Source organism: Mauremys mutica, chromosome 18, assembly GCF_020497125.1.
Source record: "Mauremys mutica isolate MM-2020 ecotype Southern chromosome 18, ASM2049712v1, whole genome shotgun sequence".
In the NCBI taxonomy this organism is placed as follows: domain Eukaryota; kingdom Metazoa; phylum Chordata; order Testudines; family Geoemydidae; genus Mauremys; species Mauremys mutica.
The window spans coordinates 24224900-24248108 of record NC_059089.1 but is presented as its reverse complement, the minus strand read 5'-3'; the positions used below and the strand labels follow the sequence as shown (position 1 = coordinate 24248108).

The 23209-nt window shown below is 44.0% G+C and overlaps 1 protein-coding gene across 6 annotated transcripts in view; it reads left to right on the top strand.

Moving 5' to 3' along the window:
* TRAF1 (TNF receptor associated factor 1) overlaps window positions 1-23209 on the top strand; it is a 60299-nt gene that overhangs the window by 25517 nt on the left and 11573 nt on the right. For 3 of the 6 annotated variants that reach the window (XM_044992897.1, XM_044992895.1, XM_044992901.1), the window contains 5 exons: window positions 2975-3196; window positions 5388-5472; window positions 15924-16022; window positions 19101-19262; window positions 22870-22941. In XM_044992897.1, the coding sequence (XP_044848832.1) occupies window positions 2975-3196; window positions 5388-5472; window positions 15924-16022; window positions 19101-19262; window positions 22870-22941 (640 nt within the window). Of the gene's footprint in view, window positions 1-650; window positions 774-2974; window positions 3197-5387; window positions 5473-15923; window positions 16023-19100; window positions 19263-22869; window positions 22942-23209 lie in introns of those variants that run through there. The other 3 variants (XM_044992900.1, XM_044992899.1, XM_044992898.1) reach the window with 3 other exon arrangements.

Below are 23209 nucleotides of genomic sequence, written 5' to 3'. Positions count from 1 at the left end.
CCGGGGATCTCCGTTAGCTCCCCCCCTCCCCACACACCCACCCCGGGGATCCCCCAGCCCCCCCCACACCGGGGATCCCCGTTAGCTCCCCAGCTCCCCCTCCCCACACACCCACCCTGGAGATCCCCGTTAGCTCCCCCCAGCCCCCCCTCCCCACACACCCACTCCGGGGATCCCTGTGAGCTCCCCAGCCCCCCCTCCCCACACACCCACCCCGGGGATCCCTGTGAGCTCCCCCAGCCCCCCCCACACCGGGGATCCACGTTAGCTCCCCAGCTCCCCCTCCCCACACACCTACCCTGGGGATCCCCGTTAGCTCCCCCCAGCCCCCCCCCCCCCCACCCCCACCCCGGGGATCCCCGTGAGCTCCCCCAGCCCCCCCCCCCCACACCGGGGATGCCCGTTAGCTCCCCAGCCCCCCCTCCCCACACACCTACCCTGGGGATCCCCGTTAGCTCCCCCCAGCCCCCCCTCCCCACTCCCCCACCCCGGGGATCCCTGTGAGCTCCCCCAGCCCCCCCCCACCGGGGATCCCCGTTAGCTCCCCAGCCCCCCCTCCCCACACACTCACCCTGGGGATCCCTGTGACTCCCCCGCCCCCCGGGGATTTCAGGCCCTTGCTTTGGTTTCTCTTTGTGGTTGAACAAAGCCGGCCCCGGCCTCTCGCTGCCGCCAGCCACGGCCCCAGCCTGCCGGGGGAGGGAAGCGCCGCAAGCGGCAACTGGAGGGTCAGGCCGGGCCCCGGCCAGTGGGAGCTGCGCGCCGGGGCTCAGGTAAGGTGGCGGCAGGGAACGGCCGGGCCGGGCCGGGCCGGGCCAGGATCCCCGCTCCCCCCCTCCCCCTCCAGGCCGGGCTTGGGCCAGCGGGACTGCCCCCCTCCCCCACCCGCGGGCCAGGGACCCCGGCACCCCCGATCTCCCCCATCGCGGGCCAGGGACCCCCCCCCCCGATCCTGCCCAGGGACCCGGGACCCCCCCCCTGTCGTCCCCCCCCCCGGGCATGGGCCACGGCCCCCGGCCCCCCCCGCCCATCCCCCTTCCCGGGTGCAGCTGTTGCCCGAACTAGTGAGCGAAGTGAAGCTGGAATCCTGTTTCCCCAGCGCTCAGCTTTAGCCCTGGGCCTGAGCTGGTTTGGGGCTAGCGGGACAGGTGCTGGGGGGTGTTGGTGGCCTGTGATATCCGGGAGGCCAGACTAGATGATCTGGAGATCCCACTCCCTTCTGGCCTTAAACTCTGTCCCCCCCCCCCCCCCCAACACCTGTCACTGCAGAGAGAGGTGGCTTTCTCCTTGCACGAAAGTCAGTAGTGGGTTTTTCTGGTCCACTGACTGAAATAATCCACTTTCTCCCTATCAAGGAAAAGCCCTGTGCAGAACTTGTAAAGCCACCTTTATAGCATGTATAGAAGCCAATCATGGTTTCGGTCACACATTCTTTAGGTAGTGCGTTTGTTATATGAGCCCCTGGGGGAGGGAAATCGATGGAGGTGTTGGCCAACCCAACAGTAATGCAGCTGGTATTCAGCAAAGGCAAGCCATTGACTTGGAGGTATTTGAGAATTTAGCTAGCTGGCCTCCTTAGTAGTAGGTTACAAAAACATCTTGGCTGAATTAAACACTCCTGAATGCCACTGTGTATTTTCTTTCCACTGTTGGTGCAAGAATCTTCTTCTCTGCAGTTTCTACTATCGGGAACACCCTTCTTTTATTTCTCCAGCTTGTTGACTTTTCATCTTATTTCAAATCTTAACTGAAAATAGATTTTTGATGCCTACGCCTGTTAGAATCTCCCTCCCTCTCTTAGGAGTTTTGTATTAATCTTTACTGATGTAGCCCATTTAGGGATACAATGTGTATGCAAGGTACCACAGAGAAAAGAAAACAGTACAGTCTTACAGCTGTTTACACAAGCAAAAGTCCCACTGAAGTCAGTGGATACTTTCCTGCACAAGAACTACAGGATATCTAATCTAGGGCACTGATCACCACAGAAAAATGTGCAGAGTATCTAGAAGATGGCATTATAATTGTACAGTATTATATTCCTCTAGGTTCCTGGCTGATCAGAGCCTGTGTGGGTTTTTAGGGCAGGAAAAAATTGCATTTTGTTCTCTGAGCTAATAACATGAACATTGATTCTGTTTTTTCAGATCATTAGTTAATAACAGTTTCTGCTAATGTCACTATTGGTACCAGTACTAGCTGGTACTTCTGTGTTAGTGCTGTCATGAGAAAAATGTGATTCATAAGGGTACAGTTATGAATTATATTTGTTCAGGTTCTATATGTAATAAAACCCTGAATTTTCCAAACTGTTCTTGAGTCCTCCAGAGGCAGTGTTGGTCTGATTTTCACAGTGTCCATTAGCTACAGGGGGAGAGCTGGAAGTGCTCAGCAAATCAGCCCTATGTATCTAGTGGCTAGAGCGTGGCATGAGTTAATGAACTTGTATTTTCCTGGGTTTCCCTCTATCTTCCTTTATGACTGTGGGAAAGTCATTACACCTCTCTGTTCTGGAGTTTCCCCATCTGTAAAATGGAATCACGGACAAGCTTTGGGTGAAATGGGAACTAGAGTTCTGAGACTGGGGATTTACTCTACAGGAAATATTCTGCTGAGTATATTGACCAATGGTATTGTAGTTCTAAAAAGAACAGAAATATTTACTTTGCCCTGAAAACAAACCTGAAAGCTATGCAAAGCCCCCCAGCTTCCCCTTGATTATAATGTATCTGTTTTCATTTTGTGATTCAGGGGAATTTTAAATCTGTACAGTAATTTCCTGCTGGTACCTAGTCAAACCCCACCATGACACTTAGTCACACATGTCAGCTACAGATTTAATTAAACAGATCGCTAGATTACTACACAGGTTTGAAGTTGCCTTGTGGACTTTGATGCTCAATGTAATATTTCACATCTACCGGAGCGGGTGTCTGCTTGTTTCAGCAGTTAGTGTGTTCTACATCTTTCACAGCAGTTTACTTCAGATGGCTGAGAGGGCAGACAGAGTCTCTCCGGATGGCCCTGGCTCATCTCCTGACGAAAACGAATTTCCCTTTGGTTATCCCACCAGCATCTGTGAGAATGTGCCTGATCACAAATACCTGTGCAGCAGCTGTAATAACGTCTTAAAGAAAGCCCAGCAAACGCTATGCGGGCATAGATACTGCGCGGCTTGCCTGTCATGGGTTGTACGGTAAGTTCTTTCTACAGGAGACCACGTGATAATGCATTTCTGCCGAGAAGACAAAAAGATTTCAAGTGGCAGATTCTGTAGCTACAGCCCTAGTTGGATGATCTGTTGTGATAATCTACTAAATAGATAACAAGTGTTTAGAGTAGAGTTTGAGAGTACCTGGGATGTTGATAGTAGTCATTTTATCATCCATGTATACTTCCTTACAGTGGTATTATTTTCAGGCTTTGAGTGTGGTCTAGTGGTCAGGATTGCTAGGTTCTCCTCTTGGCTCTGCTGTTGACTTGCTGTATAACCTTTAGGCAAATTATCTCTCTATACTTCAAGTATCAGCGGGGTAGCCGTGTTAGTCTGTATCCACAAAAACAATGAGGAGTCCAGTGGCACCTTAGAGACTAACAGATTTATTTGGGCATAAGCTTTTGTGGTTAAAAAACCCACTTCTTCAGATGCATGGAGTGAAAATTACAGACACAAGCATAAATATACGGGCACATAAAGAGAAGGGAGTTACCTTACAAGTGGAGAATCAGTGATGACAAGGCCAATTCAGTTAGGGTGGATGTGGTCCACTCCCAATAACTGATGAGAAGGTGTCTATACCAAGAGAGGGAAAATTGCTTTTGTAGTGAGCGAGCCATTCCCAGTCCCTATTCAAGCCCAAATTGATGGTATTAAATTTGCAAATGAATTGTAGCTCTGCAGTTTCTCTTTGAAGTCTGTTTCTATACTTCAGTTTCCCTTCCCAGTCTAAAAGGGAGAGAATCATATTGAAAGCTCATAGGAAGGCTATTGTGAAGTTACTTTAATACGTGTAAAATGCTTTTCAATTCTTGGATGAAAGGTGCTATGGAAGTTTAAAATATTGTCGTTATTTTAGAACATTATAATGTGCACGATGTAAAATCTGGGTTAATGTCCAGTAAGGAACCAACCCTCAGAACAATGCCAGCCTTTTTGCTTGGAGATAGATGGATATTGTTCTTAATTGGTTAGCTGCTTCTCCCCTCTCCTCTTTAAGGGCTGGTCTACACTGGCAATGCTAAAGTGCTGCCGCGGCAGCACTTTAATATGCCTTGTGTGGTCGCGGCGCTTTTTTCACACCCCTGAACCAGAAAGTTGCAGCTCTGTTAATTGCCAGTGTAGACAAGCCCTAAATATATATCCTGGTTAAACTGTAACAAAAAGCTGAGTCCGTCAGTCAGCCAACCAGCCACATGTGACTGGCAGGTCAAAGCACTACAGTGTAATGGCATTTTACACAGAATGCATTTGGCCCACTGGGCTAAATTCTGCTTGCGCTCACTGGTGTAAATCCAGAGTAACTCTGCTGCAGTCAGTGGAGACTTGCATTCCTGAAAGTAAGAACAGAATTTTCTCTGTCTGCTTATATCTTCTCATGACAACCTTGTAATGTAACTGGAAACTGAACCAAGCAAACCTGTTAGTACAGTCTGAAGGCAGTAATGTCATGCTCTTCATCTGGTCATAAGGACACTTTTCTGTCGAGGTTCTTGAACTGAGCTAATACATGACTCGGCTGAATGGTAATAGCAGCGTCACAGAAGTGCTTGCCTCTTCCTGAAAAGCTTTGTTTTTTCCCTTTAATTGCAGTTTAAATGCTAATTTAAGAAATATTTCAAATTAAAACCAAAGCATTTTGTGGCTGTGTTACTGGAAAGTATGATGATGCCACTTTAGAGTTCACTCCTGCACCAGTTATGCCGTTGCCCTTTATGCGTACACTCAATAGCCAATTTTACAAGGCAACACAACAATGGTGGCCTGTGTGAATGAAGAGAAGATTGAGCCCTGAGATGTATCCTGGCAATTAAAAACCTATCCACCTACCAGAGAAGAAAGGACATCACTTCTGTATTAAAAAGACTTCAGATTTCAGGTTATTGTGCACTACATGGAGTTAGTGCCTACCTCACTGAGAGAAGTAGATTCCCAGCATTGCTGGCTTTGTAGAGCAGAATAGTCACGACAGTTCAGATTTTGTTGATAGATGGTTAAAAATTGTGGACTTTCAATGGGACCAAGATTTGACCCTTTTACCATAAAGCATGTTGACCTTGAGCTGAAATTAATACTTCTGTTGTTTTTGTTAATTTGTTATTCTTGAAACAGAGGTTCTCTGGACTACAGTTCACAAATCTTTTTTTATTTTTATTTTTTTTTCCACCAGAAACAACAAAAACCCAATTTGTCAGAAATGTAATGCAGAGGATCCTGGAACTGTAAATGAAGGAAGCTTATTGACAGAAGAAAGGGTATGTAATCATGTTTGTATTAATGTTTCATTTATATCTCTGGGCTAATGCTACAGTCATTAAAGTATTATTTTTTAGAAGAGGGGATAGTAAAGAAAGTGATAGTGACTGATTCCACAGTTGTGCATATTAACCTAGATACCTTAACATCCTGGCCTTTCCTCAATTCTTGATCAAAAAAGTATTTGGATGTAAGTAGCACCTTGTGAACTCCACCAAGTTCTGCGTCAAGAAGCCCTAAAATCTGCTGCAAAGTTAACGTAGTCTGTGGGCATGAAATACCCTTCACTCCCTTCTTCCCACTCCCAAACACACAGCCTCAATTATTATTGTTGTTATTACTTAACATCATATTGTGGTCGCACCGACAGACCTCAGCCAGCTCAGTGACCCATTATGCTAGGCACTGTACGAAAATGTATCCATGCCTTAACCAAAGCCAGCCAGGACATAGAAGGAGGCAGAAGTGTAGGTGGGAGACAAAACTTTATCTGAGGCTGATCCAAGACTGTGAAATCAACTCCCCCTAGAACTAGGGACCATCACTTACTCCCAGCCCTCCGCTCCAAGTGGAAGGTGCCTTTTTTTGACCTGCCTTCTCTAATACAAACACATAGCAACAGATATGTTTACATATAAAAAAGAAGCCAACATCAAACCAAAACACTCCAATGCACACACTTCTCCCTCTGGGGAGAGGATGAGAACAAACCACACATGACAGATGTTAGTTATATTACCTAACACACTCCTGGAAGGCAGCTCCGATAATACACTGATGAGTGTGGTACGAGAACCTATATCAAAAAGAATAGACTAGACTAGACTGGTGAGGTGTGTTGCCTGGAGAACACTGTGGGAGCCAGGGGGCCTGAAGAACATCACAAAAAACTCATTGTTGAAAGTAATCAGACAAAAATATTCACTGACAAATTTTTAGGGGTTTTTTGATTAAGAATATTTTTGATGATGAATATGTTCACTGTATTTTGAGTTTTGACTCCTTAAAATTTCTCAGAACAGCTTGGCTCAGAATCTCCTTTCCCTCATGTGTGCCAGGGAGTGGGGGAGCTCACAGCTGGCATCAGTGGTTCAAGTCCCCAGATAACAGCTGCTGCACTATTCTCCATGGGGACCAGTTCCCTCCCCTACACTGTGGCTATAAACTGGACCTTGGCTCTTGCTCCCAAATCCCCTACCGCCTAGTTTCATGGAAGAGTGCAAGAAAGCATGCTTGGTAATCCAACTAAATCTCCCTTGTGGAAAATGATGTGGCGCAAAAGGCATCTGCAGCCAGATTTCAGTGGGGAAAGGAAAAAGAAAACAAAGGACTGGGCACAAGGCACCCACAAAATGATGATATTTTTGAGATAAAATGCTGAATTCTGTAGGATCTTGGAAAAATGTCAAATTCTGCAGCAAATCCCCACAGCTACATTATTGCAGAGTACATGGGGCCCAGGCATAAGCCTAGGTACAAACAAAACAGTTTTGTACTGCTCACGATATACATCAATTCTGTGAAAACCTCGGAATTTCTCTAGCGTGGGACTTCTATAAAACCGTTAGTGGAACTTTCTGCAAAATTGTAGTTGGGATGTGGTGACCAAGGCACCAGTCTTGTCAGCTGATCCACACGGGCAGACCCTAACGCTTGCACTGAGTCCTGCGGAAGTTCAGTGGGGCTTCACACAGGCTTGAGGACTCTGCTTGTGAATCAGCTTGCAGGGCTGGGGTTTGTAAACAATGTGAACCATAGAGACTCCTTAGCAGCTTGGCTCTTTTGTCCGTTATCAAGGCCCCCACTGTACCTCTCCTGTGTTTTTGTCAGACTTTGCTCCCTCATACTAGTAGTTTGTTTATGTGTGTATAGAATATGAAAAATAAGTTTTCCACAGAACAATAGCTTATTCCATGATCTGGTACTGTGGTAACCTTTGGCCTCCTGGGCTGATTCTTTCCCTATGCACCCTTTGTTTGACGACCCTCGTTGTGCTACAACTAACTTAGAGCCTGGGGTACTGAGAGGTGTTGAGCAGCTGCATGATTTATTGAATTCAGCTGGAGGATCTGAGGGAATCCCTCTATACCCACTGCCATCTCCTACATACTGCTACGCAGGGGGCTCACCTGGAACAGGCTTCTACACTGTGCCCTGGGTGCTGTCACGGACTCACAGATGGTGCCCACTCTTGGCCCCGTGCGGTCCGTGGGGGGTGCCCCTTTCAGTGTGACAGCCCTTCTCGGGGGTCCACTCTCTCTCGGGGTCAGGCCCCTCCCCCTCTCCAGCCCAGAGCCCCCCTGCTTCCCAGCTGGGCCTCCCATATCCCCGGCCTCAAGCCCCGCCTCTGTCCATTGTCTTCTCTCCAGGTAACCAGGGTCATAAACAGGAAGTCCTGGGTCTCCTCTCCTCTCAGCCCTTCTCTGGCTGGAACTGGCTGGTCAGGTCACCTGGGTCCTCTCTTCACAGCCCGTTGTCCTCTCACTGGCCAGAACCGGCTGTGTCTCCTGAGCCGGGTCTCTGGGTCACCAGGTCACCAGTCGCTGGGGTCTCCATCCTCCAGGCTATCGGCCGGGGTCCCGTGTTCCGTCTCCGGTTCTGTGTAACAACAAACTCCCTCTCCCCTCACCTCGTTAAACCAGTAACACCCGGGGACACTGAGTCCCACCCCCTGTGCATGCAAACCACCGAAAAACACAGAAAACCCCAAGAACCTCCCCCTCACTTCGTCACAGGTGCACACCCCCACCTGGCCCCCCACATCTTGCCCTCCTTATGCATTAGAACTGCACTGGTTCCACTCTATAGGGACCATCGTCAGCTGCATAGGAACAGGCTAGAATTGACTGTAAAAGCCTTGGGCCAGATTTAGCTCTCGTTTACACCCATGCAATATATGGTCATATGCTGATTGGAAATAAGGATATGGGGCCCAGTTCTCCAGCCAGATGCTTATTCTGAACACCATTATCCTCAGTGCAGTTACAGAGGGGTAAATGAGAGCAGAATCGGACCCATCCCTCAAAAAAGCTTGGGAACTGGCATTGGTTAACTTTCTTTCCTTCTCTGAGTGAGTGTGCTAACAGCCCTCTGATTTAGACTCATAGACTTTAAGGTCAGAAGGGACCATTATGATCATCTAGTCTGACCTCCTGCACAATGCAGGTCACAGAATCTCACCCACCCACTCCTGTAACAAGTCCCTAACCTATGTCTGAGTTATTGAAGTCCTCAGATTGTGGTTTGAAGACCTCAAGCTGCAGAGAATCCTGATTTAGGTTTGATTTGCCTAAGTCCCGGGAAGAGCTTTGGTGATGTTGAAACAAGATCAAAAGTATTTAAAATACAAATGTGATTTTTTTTTCTTGTTCTTTCCATGACTGGAATTATAAAAGCTGCAATGTTGGATTTTTTTTTCAGAATTGTTCATTAAATTAAAAACTTTATTTGGAAGGGATCCAGGCTAAGACATGAGACTCATCTAAGCATTCTTAGGGTTTTTTTTAAGTAATTTCAAAATATAATTTGTGTTCGCACTCTCTGGCATGGAACTGACTGCCCTGAAAATTACATATTAGCAGGATGTTTGTTTTTTTGAGAATAATGTGACAACAGAGGTCCAGTGACATCTGCTCCTCTCCATCAAGTAGAAAGTGTTAAAAGGTTTATAAGCCTTCCATTTTTCTTGTGCAGAGAATGCAGAGAAAATATGCCCCCTGTGTGTTTCATCTGAGTGGTACCAGGAAGCACCCAATAGCCTATGTATTTTTAAAGTTCTATATACCCCATAGATTTTAATATTACTGTTTTTTCTTTTCACCTTCGCTTTGTGTCCCAACTGTTAAACCATAAAAGGCATTTTCCAGTGTGACAGGTATATCAAATGGTTAAGAAATGTATGGAATAAGTAAGATGATAGGATAGGTTACTTCTTAATAAAATTTGACTTTATATAAAATGGGGACATAAGCCTGAACGGTACCTTGTGGGAATTTCCCACAGGGATGAGAGTTTTCCCTCTTAAGATTTTGGTTTAGTCTAGTGATTCTCAACCTATTTAGTGTTAGCTGGGCCGCAGGTTGAGAACCACATTGCCCCCCACCTAAACCCCTGCACAAACACCGATGCTCAGCGCCCTCCACCCAGAGACCTCTCCACAGAGGGGGGCAGGGACTCCAACCCTGGACCCTGCTGCGTGCGGATGGGGGCAACCAGGACCCCGCCAGGACCCTGGACCCCGGACCCCACTGTATGGTGCTAGCTGGTAGCCAGCTGCCCGGATCCCTGACCTCACCGTGGGGGCTGTGGGGCATCCAGGACCTTAATCCCAGACCGTACCAGGACCCTGAGCCCTGGTGTGCGGGCTGGGCAGTAGCCGGCTGCCCAGATCCCGAGCCCTGCTGCCAGCCAGCTGCCCAGATCTCAAGACCTGTGGGGCCAGGTGGCAGCCGGCTGCCTGGACTCCAGACCCTGCTGCAGGGGGCCGGGCAGCAGCCAGGATCCTACCCCTGGAACCTACTGTATGGGACCAGGTGCCAGCCGGCTGCCTGGATACAGAGTCCTGGTGTGCTGGGCCGGGGGGCTGCCAGGACCCTGCCCCCAGACCCTGCTGGGGCCCTGCTGTGGGAGGCCGGGCTGCAGCCAGCTGCCCAAACCCTGAGCCCCACTGTGGGGCTGTCAGGAGCCCGGAGTGCGCCCGCCGGATGGCAGGGCAGCTGGGAGCCCGGAGCCCACCGCAAGGCAGGGCAGCCTGGAGCCTGCGGCCTTTAGCACTCAGCTGAGCGGGGCCGCAGCTGTGTGCTAATTGGGTTGCATGCAGCCCACCCTGAGGGTTGAGAACTGCTGGCTTAGTCAATGAAGCCAGACTCGTAGAATAAGTCCAGGATTTTGGTTTGGACTCATTGCAGAAAAGAGAACAACTGTGACATTTGTCTCTGGATTAGAACTTCCTCCAAGTTCTGGAGTATATTCGGGTCTAGGGCAGGTTGGTTCAGGCCTGTCTTTCCTTCTCTAAAGATGAAAGTCATCCCTTATGCAGAACATGGTGGGTACTTTGGCCTTGTGGTATCCCCCTGCAGAAGGGTGAATTTCACCTAGTGAATAGTTGTATTGGCTTTTCAATATATTTGGTGTTCAGAAATGTGAATGTTTGAGATGAAAGAGCTGTCAAGGCAATTAAGAGCTTTGCTGCAGAATTAGAGTCAAACCAAAGATTTAGTGCAATTTCAGGGTATGAACATTATTGCTGTCAGTTGGCCAGAATGATGGAGGAGAGATGGTTAACCATAATATAATGAAATAGAGAGAGAAGAGACTGTTTCTCTCTTCTTGGACTTGATTCAAAGCCCCATGATGTCAATGGGAATCTTGTCATTTACTTCATTGGGCTCTGGATCAGGCCCTTTTGTAAGGGTGGGGGAAGTTCTGCGTTGGTGTTGCTGTTGACAGACTTTCCATTGATGTTCTGCGGGGCGAGAGCTAGTGGTTCAAGTGAATGATCATTTGAGGGAGTGGCCTGGGTGGAAAAAAAAAGAGGTGAGAACCCCCTGCTCTTTGCAGTTCTTTCACGCACAGCTCCTTTGCTTGAGCTGTGTCCATAATGATTAACAAATATGAGAGTGAAACAGAAAGCACACAGGACACACATACCATTAGAGAAACCCATGCGTCACCAGGACTGTCCCTCTGAAGTTAGATACATTTATAATAATCTGTTCTGTAATGCCAGGAAATTCTGAAGTTGTGTTTTTTGGTTTTTTGGTTTTTACATAGTAAAAAATCCACGGTGGGGTTGTTAACCTGCTTTTTCTTTTCTTTCGTTTTGGTCATTTTCCAGCTGTGCACTAGACTGAAAGACTTCAGTGGCTGGTGCTGGTTGATTCAGAGGAGTAACTATATTATATTCCAGGGGTAGGCAACCTATGGCATGGGTGCCGAAGGCGGCACGCAAGCTGATTTTCAGTGGCACTCACACTGGCCAGGTCCTGACCACCAGTCCGGGGGGCTCTGCATTTTAATTTAATTTTAAACAAAGCTTCTTAAACATTTTAAAAGCCTTATTTACTTTACATACAACAATAGTTTAGTTATATATTATAGACTTATAGAAAGAGACCTTCTAAAAACGTTAAAATGTATTACCGGCATGCAAAACCTTAAATTAGAGTGAATAAATGAAGATTTGGCACACCACTTCTGAAAGGTTGCCGACCCCTGTTGTATTCAATTGCACTGTACTGTAATGTTGAATTAAAATCTACATTAAGCAACTGGGGCCAAATTCTGCACTCATTCACACCTGTGCAGTTCACACGATTGCTTTAAATACACCTCTACCCCGATATAACGCTGTCCTTGGGAGCCAAAATATCTTACCGCGTTATAGGTGAAACCGTGTAATATCGAACTTGCTTTGATCCACCGGAGTGCGCAGCCCCGCCCCCCCCGGAGCACTGCTTTACCGCGTTATATCGGGTCACGTTATATCGGGGTAGAGGTGTATATGCAATGCAGAGTCTACTACAGCTTGTATATAGAAGTTCTGTTGAAGGTGGCATGGCCTAGAGTGCTGAGTATGGGACTGGGAGCCAGGAACTCTTGAATTCTGACTCCATTTTTGACAATAACTTGATCAGTGCTCTTGTGCAAGTAAAATGGGGATACTCATATTTACATATCTTTGGATGTGGTTTGATGGTTTATTAGTCAATGTAAAATGCTGTGAAAATGAAAAACACTATGTAAATGGTAAGTGTTACTACTGAAAAACTATGTTCTTAAGAATCTGGACATACAGTTTGCAAGCTATCATCTTTTTATAAAATATAGACTGGATTATGTATTACAAGCAGACTGAAAACTGACCAGTAAGCATCTATTTTTAAATGTACAAACAAAGGTACAAATGTTCTAGTTTTTCTAGTTTTTTTTTTCATGGAATAGATTCCACTGAGGCTTTTATTTTTAGTTCTGTTTCCAAGCAATGGCTGATTTCCATACCACTACAGGACAATTTATGACATCTGATGCACACAGACCCAAGCACAGACTGCTTCTCTTGCTTAAATACACGTACGTGTAAGAACATATACCAGACAAGTAAGGTCAAAACAAACAGCATGAAATCTGTTTGTTCAACAAAATGCAAAAAAAAATCCCTATATCCTAATAAATGATTTTTTTTGCCTTACTGGAACTCTTGAATATTTAAAAGACTGTGACTATTTGTTAACTAATTAATATCATTTTCAAGGAAGTGGTTGTTGAAAGGTTGTTTGTACTGATTAAATCCACCCATTTCCCCCCATTTATAAAGTTTGGTTTGTCTGTATAAAAGTCTGACATCGCAGGGTTCAGTGATGATGTAACCAGTCGTCTACCAAAGAAAATGTAACTAATTAATCAGATAGTTACAGTTATGAGGGCACTGTTCATCCCAGAGACATGGAACAGCCATGCCAAAAAGCATCCGTCTTCTATTAAGCCTGGAGTTCTATCTCCAACCACAGCTACTGCTATATGCTCCAGAGACAAAGTGTAAAACACTCTTCAGAAGCCTAATTGCGCTGCTCTTTTCCAAAAGGGAGAATTCCTTCCAACCCCAACTAGTTATCATCTTATGCCCTGAAACAGGATTCTTAGTGTAAATGTTCTAGAGCAAATAACTAGGAGTTACAATTCCTAAATTCTGTTTCCAGGTCTACTATTGACTGACTGACTGTCCCTGGCTAAGTCAGAAAAATTCCTGATGTTCCATAATACCCATCTGTAAAATGCTAGACACAGGGGTGCTAGACTTGATGTAATTTTCCCCAAGGAACTGAAACTTCAGAGGAAGCAAGAAAATATCTCCCCACTCCTTTGCAGAAGTTATAAGTGAAAGCAGAGGCAGAAAGTAGTTCTCTAGATGATGTGCCATTGAGTAGTATTAACAAGCTTGGGACCCGATTCTACAGCCTTATTCAAGTGAATAGACTCATTTACTTGCATGGAGTACATGCATGAGCAGTGGTTGCAGGATTGGATCCTACTTTGCCAGTTACATCATTGTCAAAGTGTCATAAATCAACTGCATTAGTAAAAAGGGATGTTGGAATAGGAACCATTTCAGATTTTTGTTTCAAGCTTATAAATAATTCCCCTTCCCTGCCACAACAAAAAGACCGTGAGAGCTGATAATGGGTCCAACCGTCATACATTCTACCTGCAGCTCAGAGATTAACACTGTCGGTGTTTGCCTTTCAGGGAAGCTTGCTGGATAAGGCGAAGAGTCTGCAAAGAGAAAAGGGAACTGACTATGACTCCAGTCTAAAAATATTTTATATGTAAAATAATATAAATGGATTTTTTTCTAAAATGAAAGGACTCAATAGTTTTACAGTTTACTAATATTTTAAGAATGTTTTCAACTTCTGACAATGCATTGCTGTTATGTTAATCATTACGAAGATCTATATGTAAACGAGTCTCACAACAGTAATTGCTACTATTCGATGAAATTGACTATAGTTCTTTAACATTGGTTTGACCTGTGTAGACCGAACTAAACCATCTTATCTTCTTCTTACATGGCATCTCCATTACTGGAAGTTTGCAGCCATGGTAGCCCATTCTGTAGGATCCTCTGCTAATCTCTTTGTAGATGCATAGACCTTTTGATCCATCCAGGATACCATCTTATCCATCCCAGGTCATCTTTTTCTGCCTCATGTTCTTCTGCTGTCAGCTTTCTCTTCCAGTGCCTGTAAACATGCATTACCCACTGAACCTGTTAAAATGTGCCCTGCAAATCGAATCTTTCTTTTCATAAAATCTCTAACTGGTATTTGCTGAGTTCAAATAATCTCCAATACTTTTTCATTGGTTACGTGCTCTATCCATTATATTTTCAGAATTTTTCTATAACACCATAAATCAAAGGATTGTAATTTCTTTATCATCGTTTGTTTGACTGTCTATGTTTCACAGCCGTAATTTAACACAGACCACCGCACAGACCAAATGTAAGTTCTTAAGAGTTGGAATGTAGTCTTCAGATTTATGTCCTTTATCATCAGATCTTTATTCTTCCAGAATATCTCTTTCACTCTTGCTATTCTGGTGCTGACTTCAATATCCAACATTCCCTCTTTTGTAATGATACCTGGCTTATAACCAGTCTAAAAAGACATTGTGTAAGGACCATGTTTTTTAAAACTGGTTATAACACAGCTTGGATAGTACAGTTACAGCATGAAAACTAATTGCTACAGTGTGAGGCGTGAGCCCTTCAGTATTTTCCCTTTTCCACAGTTTCTTGACACTTCAGTCTTACAGTCCAGATCTCTTTAGTTCATTTCTGAACTGGTGACTTTTTTCTTTTAATTGGTTTTACCAAATGAGCAAATCATTTTGTTCCCTGCGCTCATGCATAATGCACAGGTTAGAGCTTTGTTATAAGTGCTATATTGTTTTCTAAGGATCTTTCCAAAGGGAAGAGGTGGAAGCCCTGTTCTTGGGTTAATTAAACCTGGATGCGATAGAACACGGTTTGAATATAGTGATCAAGAGGGAAGAAGTAGATGAACTGGTGGCACTTTTCCTTCTCTATCTCTTAGTGATGCTGTAGGCTGACAGGAGTATTTTTTCTCTAGAAAGCAGGGAAGGCCTCTTATTATTCTCAACATAGTGATGAGCTATTTCATATGTGCACTCCCTCCCCTGGATTTTCCATATTTTGATCTGTGGGGAATCTGCAGTCTTCCATATTGTGTTCTTAATACTTGTCTATGTTCTACTGCAGCTATTGTGCTCATGCAAGATGTGATATTAAAAGGCTGCAATGATTCATATTTTATTTATTTATTGCATGGTTCTTCACAGTTTATGCAAGAAAAAAAACTATATTGCTGGGAAAAATGCATGTGTCTGGTTTGGATTTCTCTAGGAACTAGGCAAACTAAATGGAAACAGCTTGAGTTTGAGAAGGTGTTCTCCCCCACCCCCTCCTTATTCAGGTTGAGTCTTAAATCCTCTCTGCAGCAGGTAAAAGAGGTGCTAATCCCCCCACTAATTAAATGCCTGCGTTAGAATGGCATGAGGTAGTGCCCTCTATAGTTAAGGTTCCATCAGCACATTCTTTGCATACACCTGTTTTCAGGTTTCTGAGTAGGAAAAAACTTTATACTGAAAGTTTTCACTGGGAAGGGTATATTTTTATTTTTAATAAATTAAAATCACCTCAAATCATTTAATTTTTGAGCTATACGAAACAAATAATAGGATTTCATAATCCTTTGGCCTTTTCCTGTATACTCGTTAAACTAAATAATACTTTTGCAGAAGATTAAACCTAAAAGGAAAAAAATCAAGGTTTATGAAGCTATAAAGTCCCAGCCTGTTCCCATCTCATAACTGCTGTTTGAATCATTTTATTGACCGGTATTTGACGGCTCATCTTGTTAATTTCCAGGCTTTCAGTGATGCTGCCATTAATAAAGAGATTTCTGAATTCAAAGTGCACTGTGGGACCCCTGGATGCAGTTGGTCTGGTATCATGAAAAATTTTGAAGTAAGTTTAAAGATGACAGTTTAATCTTCCATATTGTCTCATAAATGTGCAGTGGGGTTTTGCCAGTGAGGATGAACATTGTGTCAGGGAGGCATGTTCCGGTGATGTTAGAAGAACATGGGGATTTAGGACCTGATTCCACAGTCCATCCTTATTCATCAAAGTACTTAAGCACATGCATAAATGTATGCGTCTTAAGCACATGCATGTGCTTAAGTGCTTTCCTGTATTGGGGTCACAAAGAGAATGAATCCAGATCCTTAGCTGGTGTAAGTCAGTGAAGCTCCGTTGAAGCTCAAAAAAGTTATAGTAATTTATACCAGCTGAGGATTTGATCCGGTGATGAATGAATGTCAGTGAAAATTTCCCATTGATGCCAATGGGGTTTAGATCAGACCCAATATGTTTTGAATGATGGTGTAGCATACATTATAAAAATGCATGTTTGTGTGTTTTTGTAGCGGTGTCAGTCCCAGGATATTAGAGAGATAAAGTGGGTGAGGTAATACCTTCACCTGGAATGGTCCCTTGAAATATGTGTTAACTACTTATGCTAAACAATCTGTTCCACCTTGTATTTGGTGGTCACACTCTGAGTAAGTTTCGCAGACCCGAAGAAGAGTTTTATGTGGCTCAAAAGCTTCTCTCTCTCACCAACAGAAGTTAGTCCAACAAAAGACATGACTTCACCCACCTTGTCTCTCTAAAAAATGTATGTGTTAGCTGTAGTTTTTCCAGTAGGTTTGAGTATAACATTATGGGCAAGGACCTTGTAAGTAACCTTCAGTGAAGCCCATAATATCCTGATCTCCAAACTATTATTAGGAGCAATGTACTTCCTATGTTTTTGTAAGAAAAACAAATCTCCCAGGGTAATGTTTGGGAAGCAGTGCTCATGGAGATATTGACACAACAAGGGAAACAGAAAACAGACTTAGAAAGAAAAATATAGCTGTCTGACTCCTGTTTATTTAGTAGGTTACAGTCATTCTTTGAATATTGATGTGAAATGATAAAGGTGAAATAGACAGACAGTGTTTCAGAATCTGCTACGTGTACAACAATCAAAAAAGAAAATTTAAGCCTATATGTAAATAGCACTGAGGGGGCTTGACCCCTCTCTGCATAATCTTGAGGACAAAAGAGGGCCTCATAGTCAAATGGAGCTGTAGCTAAGGACCTCTTTGCACCCAGTTTAGAAGCAGAATGTGGTGTGCAGTTGGTCTCTGTATATGAAGAGCTGCAGAGATGCTGCTGTCATATTTTTCCTTTCTTTGCTAATTTTGCACACATTTTCCGTTTGTCTGTTCTCCTTTAAAGAAAACTCTACCCCGTTTTGCTCAGTGCCAAGTTCGGAGAGTTCAAAAGGTGCCAGGACCTCTCTCAGCATGAATACACAGAAAAATGGATTTGAAAACAAGGCGTGTGATTAAAATTGACATTTCTGAGTTCACTGCTGGAACAGTCATCTTGCTTTTAAAAAAAAAATCATTTGTGACACGGTCAGTGTGAGAGCCTCTGTGAAAGAGACTGTAATAAACTAGTTTTACTCCTGCTTCAACACTGGATGAAGTATCAGAAAAATAATGTGTAAGGCCCAATTCCGTGAGGTGCTGAGCACATCCAGGGATGTGTTGAATGTGCCAACTTCCTCTGGAGTCACTGGTACCTTATTGGACCGGGCCTTAATGTCTAGACTATAAACGTTTTGTGTAAGTATGGAACATTTAGGGTCAGATTCTCAGTTGGTGGAAATCAGCATAGTTCCTTTGATGTCAATTCAGCTACACTGATTTACATCAGTGGAGGATCTGGCTCTAAAAGGTTTTTGATTTAGACAATTAAGCCAGGTTGATTGTAAATTCAAAAACACTGATTATTTTAAAGCTGAGCAGTATTACAGGATTTTATAGAGACCTTGGGCACAAGGCCCCTTATAAATTATTGTTACGCTCCATTATAGTTACTGAAAGTTCCAGTAGTTCAAACTATTTACATTGTAGACTTAAATCTTCCACTCTGCACCCTTTCCCTCCATGCACTGAGGACAAGCATTGTGATTGCTGCAGTGAGGTGTTATAATCAGGGTAATGTTAAAGGGATGCTGATGATCACATTTGGCCTCAAAATTTAGATTTTTGTAAAATAAGATTTTACAGAACTTCAGGCCAGTAGAAATGTTTCCATTATATTTTTTAAACAATTAAATATTCCCCTATAGACAACAATTAAATAGACGTAATTGATTTTCATTGTATGAGCTGAGAGAAGTGCAAATAGTGATAACTAAGCTTGATTTAAGAATTCTTTTGAATGCTGTTACGAACCATGACCCAGTTGTGTACTGGAGGCCGTGACAGGATGGCCTTTCATGTACCCTGCATAGAGGGGTAGGGCTAGTCTGCTGGCTCATCTTGCCAGGCAGAACAGTTTGATCTCATTATTGCTCATTTGCTCTCTGACTAGAGAAGATAAAAGTCAGGGAGTCTCTGAGGCAAGGAGAAAGGCTGGCGCTGAGACAGCAGGTCTTGCAAAGGAAGACCATTAAAAGAGCCAGCTCAGGAGAGAGCTCACGCTAAACTGTGTATGTGTTGTTTTAAATTAAGAATAAAGCAAAGCCCCAGGATCGAGGTGAGTTTTGGAGTTTAACCTGGCTGTGACTCTGTCAACCCTTGGAGCTGGACACACTTATGCTAGCTGGCCTCAAGGTCGCTCATTAACAGCACTAGTGTAGCCACAGTAGCACAGGCAGTGGGGAGTGGTGGCATGGACTAGCTGCCCTGAGTATGTACCCCTGGGGTCAGGACGGGGTTTGTACTGGGGGTGTGGCCTGTGCCACTGCCACCTGTGATACCGCGGCTACACCTCTATCTTTAGTGCACAAGCTTGAGAAGAGCTAGTACTTAAGCTGGGATTCACACTCCCAGTTCTGTGTGTCAGACAAAGGGGTGGGGAATTTGCCCATTCACAGAGGCCACGTGGTGCAAAAAAGATTCATGCAGGCAGAATGGAGGGCATTTGTAGACACACATGTATCTGTGCAGGGTTACATCTTGGTTTGTAACTTTCAACTTTCAGGACCATCAGAGCCTATGTGAATACGCTTTAATCCCTTGCCATACCGGTTGTGGACAAATGGTGATGAGAAAGAAACTTGCAGATCATTTGGAGAATGGATGTATTAATAACATGACCACATGCCAGAAATGTAAACGGAGGTTATCCAGTAACGAGTACCAAGTAAGAAGATTTATTTGCCTTAAAACAAAACAAGGGTTTTATGATCATATCTTGAATACTCCACAGCTTTCACAGCTGTCTGATTAAATATTTCCTCCTTGTTTTGTTAAAGTTATGTAGCTGGAGAATGTTTCATTTTTCTGACCTTGCTAACTTTTCAACTGCAGTGTAATGTTTCATGACGTATTTGCTGGAAAAACAATGGGGTGTAGTTGACCATCCTTATGTGGTGCTACGAGAAGAGAGAAGATATGTGTGCCCTCATTTGGGGGGAGGGCAGCACCTCTTGCCATGTTCTAGCTCCCCTTTCAGCCAGCACATCTCAGTGTGAAGACGACAAGAAATGCAACCAGAGAAACCACAGAAAGATCTAGAATGTAGATTTTTTTTTAACTTAATACAAAATTGGCCAATAAATTGGCAAGTTTGTACAGCAGATTTTATTCAGACAATATTTATACTAGATGCCATCAGCTTTAACTTTATTTGGAGAAAGTTCTATGGCCCGCCTTATACAGGAGGTCACACTCGATGATCACAATGGTCCCCTCTGGCCTTGGAATCTACTAACTTTTCAAATCAACGGTATCAGTGGATCCCAGGCAGAGCCTAATGCAATGAATATATTGTAAATTCATCCTGAACCCTCTCTCTTATCTGTAGCATTTAGGACTGTTTAGGCATATTTAATTTTGTTTATAGGTTTACATTATGCTTATCACTGTTGTAACTGAGGACCTTACAGTACATATAAAATGAAGACTAAAGCTCAACACTCCCCACCAGTTTTATCTATCTGAAGTCAGTCCATGTTAAAAAACAAAACAAAACAAAAATTTTCCTGCCCCAATGGTAACTGATCGCTTGTTTTCTTTGATTACTTTGCCAGCTCCATGCAGGTTGCTATTACTCTTATTGAAATGCATTTCTCACTTCCTGCTTAGAATGTCTTACAATAGGACAACCTTATATCAGACCCGTAACTGATGAGTTGGGTTTGTAATGACTTCTTGCATTCTTTTCAATTCTAAAAAATTATCCCACTGGCTTTGATTCCATCCTTTTTGTGTGTGCACCACAATACAGTAGGTTGTGCTGATGCGAGTGGCCTAAGGACAATATGCTAGCTGATATATAGTACACTGTGTTGCTGAAGGAGGAAACAGTATAGCTGGGTAAAGGGTTAGGAAAATATTTGCTGATATATACAGATGAATTGTCTGAGATAGCTTAGCTGGTACACATCTTATCATTGTCTTTTTAATTGTAAAAGTTCATGATAAAATTCCTAAGCCAATAGCAGTAGCAGCATGTATAAGAAATGTCACACCTGTATCATCGCTAAAGCTGCAGTAACTGCTTTGATTTGAGTTGAAAGCTCTCAAAATGCAGTTCAGTTCTCCAGCTTTCGACTCTGAATCTCTTAGCCTATGGACTAGGAATGCTGCAGAGGCAGCACTCAGCTTCCAGGTTGGGATGGAGGACTGAAAAGTGTTGACCTTCCAGGTAGTTTAAGGAGAATCATTGTCAAGCTAGGAATTACATCCTGGAAGGATGACCATTTCGACAGAGATGGTGGGAGAGTTGTAGTGTGGAATGCTCCAACAGGATAGTGAGGGGGGAAATAATGATGGGCAAGCTTCCATGTCACATTTGTGACTAATTGCTCACCTTTGCAGTCTTGCCAAGAACTGAACCGGTTATGGAGACTCAGCTCCCCTCTCATTTCTATGGAAGTGGTCTCTCCATGGCAGGAATGAAGCACACTTGCTGGGAAAGAGTGTGTAGGAAGCTTGCACAGCTGCTGCTCATTTTTAACCAGTTCTGTGGCAGGGGGAGAGGAATATCTGACCTCAGGCTGTTGGGCTGTCAGACCGGCACTTTTTACCACTATTATTTCAGTGTGTATTTCAAAAAGAGAAAATAACTGAAAGTGGAAACATCTCACCACTTTAACCCTTCTGAAAGTGCAGTGGGCATACTGATACACTGTTACCTGGCGAGAGAGGTCTGAGCGCGGTGTTTTGATTCACCTTGCTCCTCTCTTCAGATGTGTGTGATGCAGTCGGTTTGCCTTCAGAGGTCATTTGGTTTCTTTTTCCCGTGGTGAAGAGTTGTTTTCATTTCCCTCGTCCTGTTTAATCTGTTATCTAATACGGTTTTTTGTTAGGAAATCTTGGCAACCCGATAGGGAGATTGGCCTTGAAACGTTGCCTTCTGTGTATCAGTAGTTCCCGTATTCCGTTTTGCAAATATGTAATCTATGAGAAGAAGCTGTTTGCATCTCTTTTATTTTTATAACCCGGAGTATTTTCCACTGAAAACAATTTCAGTGCAGCTGGAATCCATTTTTTACCCTAATTGACAACAGGGAATATAAAATTGGAGCTCCTCTGCCTAGTCAAATGCAGGTCAGTAGCAACCAAACGTTGCTACCATTTGCCGACTCCTTGGTGGCCTATATGAAGTGAGTTTAATGCTCTTAAACCCTAGCACAAAAAATGCCTTCCCACAGAAAGGTTTTGCAAATCTTTCTCCCATAATATGGAATTAGTGCTGTTCTCCTCCCTTCTGGTTGTCTTTTAGAAAGAAGTTTTGTTCAGAAAAGACTCCCCCTCCCCCCATAGCAAACAACCAGTGAGGTTTATTGATGGATTGAGGGCCATTCAACTATAACAAGGAAAGAGAGAAATACACTACAACTATATGGGGGGGGGGGGTAATATCCCATGGTTCTTTGTGTTGCAGTAAGGTGAGCTGCTCTTTGATTCTTTTCCAGTAAATTGTGGAAGAACTTTTCTGTCCATTTGGGCACCCCGGGAGAACTGTGGGCAAGCACTGGAGGACTATCAGCACTTAAGTGGTTCAGCCTGCATCCTCTCTGCAAAGTGGGTGGGCAAGTTACCAGTCTAAATGAGAGCCTCACCCGGCCTTCAGCCTACTCTAGGATGGACCAGCTAGCTCAGGCTGAATGTACCACTAAACTCGAGCCAGAGTCTTTTGTGTGTGGATGGGAGGGTGGCTTAGGCGCAACACCCAAATAAGAGCCCCGGTTAATTCTGCAGTGAAAGCATATTCTTAAGGTCAATGGACTTCCCTGATCTTTGGAGAAAGGTTTAGTTTCCTTAAGACCTACTTAGCCCACTCAAACCATGTGAAAGTGAATAGGGGTCAATACTATTTTAATTTATGCTTTTTCACCCAGCTCTTTGGCATGTAAATTACACTTCCTGAGACCCCCTTATGCTTCAGATGCGTGGGCATTGGTGAGTCTAGGAAAGACTACGTGAGTGCAAGGGGATCTGAGTTACTGCTGACAAACCGCTGCTGAATTTGGCTGTGCAGAGTTAAGTGTCTTGCCTGCGGCCTCCTAGTAAATCTGTTCCAGAAACAGGGTTTGAATGTGCAACTCTTATTTGCTAGTTCAGACCTGATTCAGTTGACCGGAGGCTTTTCAGCAAGTAACTTCACCAGAGCTCACTTTTCTGTAAAATGGGGATAATATTGCGTAGTACAGAAAGAGATTGTATTTCATAGAGACCTGGGTAAGGAAGCATCATGATTTTAGCATTGTACCCAACACTTTGTCCTCTTACTTTAACGACAGACGCATACATGTGAAGGTAACTCATCGAAGGAACAAAAACGGATGCACATGGAAGGCCCAGCAAAGGAAAAGGTAGGTAAAACGTGAAAGGGCAATGTATTGTTTTTGTTCTGTTCCTTGAAGTGCCAGCTCTTCATCTGGCTGACCCAGGCAACTTCATGGCATCTCCATGTGGCAACAGTAGCCGGAAGCTTTTCACATCCTAAGATCAGTTGTACTGATTCCTTCCCACCACCCCCTTATTTAGGATTTCTCCTAAAATCTTGGAAGTTTTGTTTGTGTGTTTACTTCCTTTTCAAACACTCAGGGGAAACCTGGTGAGCAATACAAGGGCTGTTCC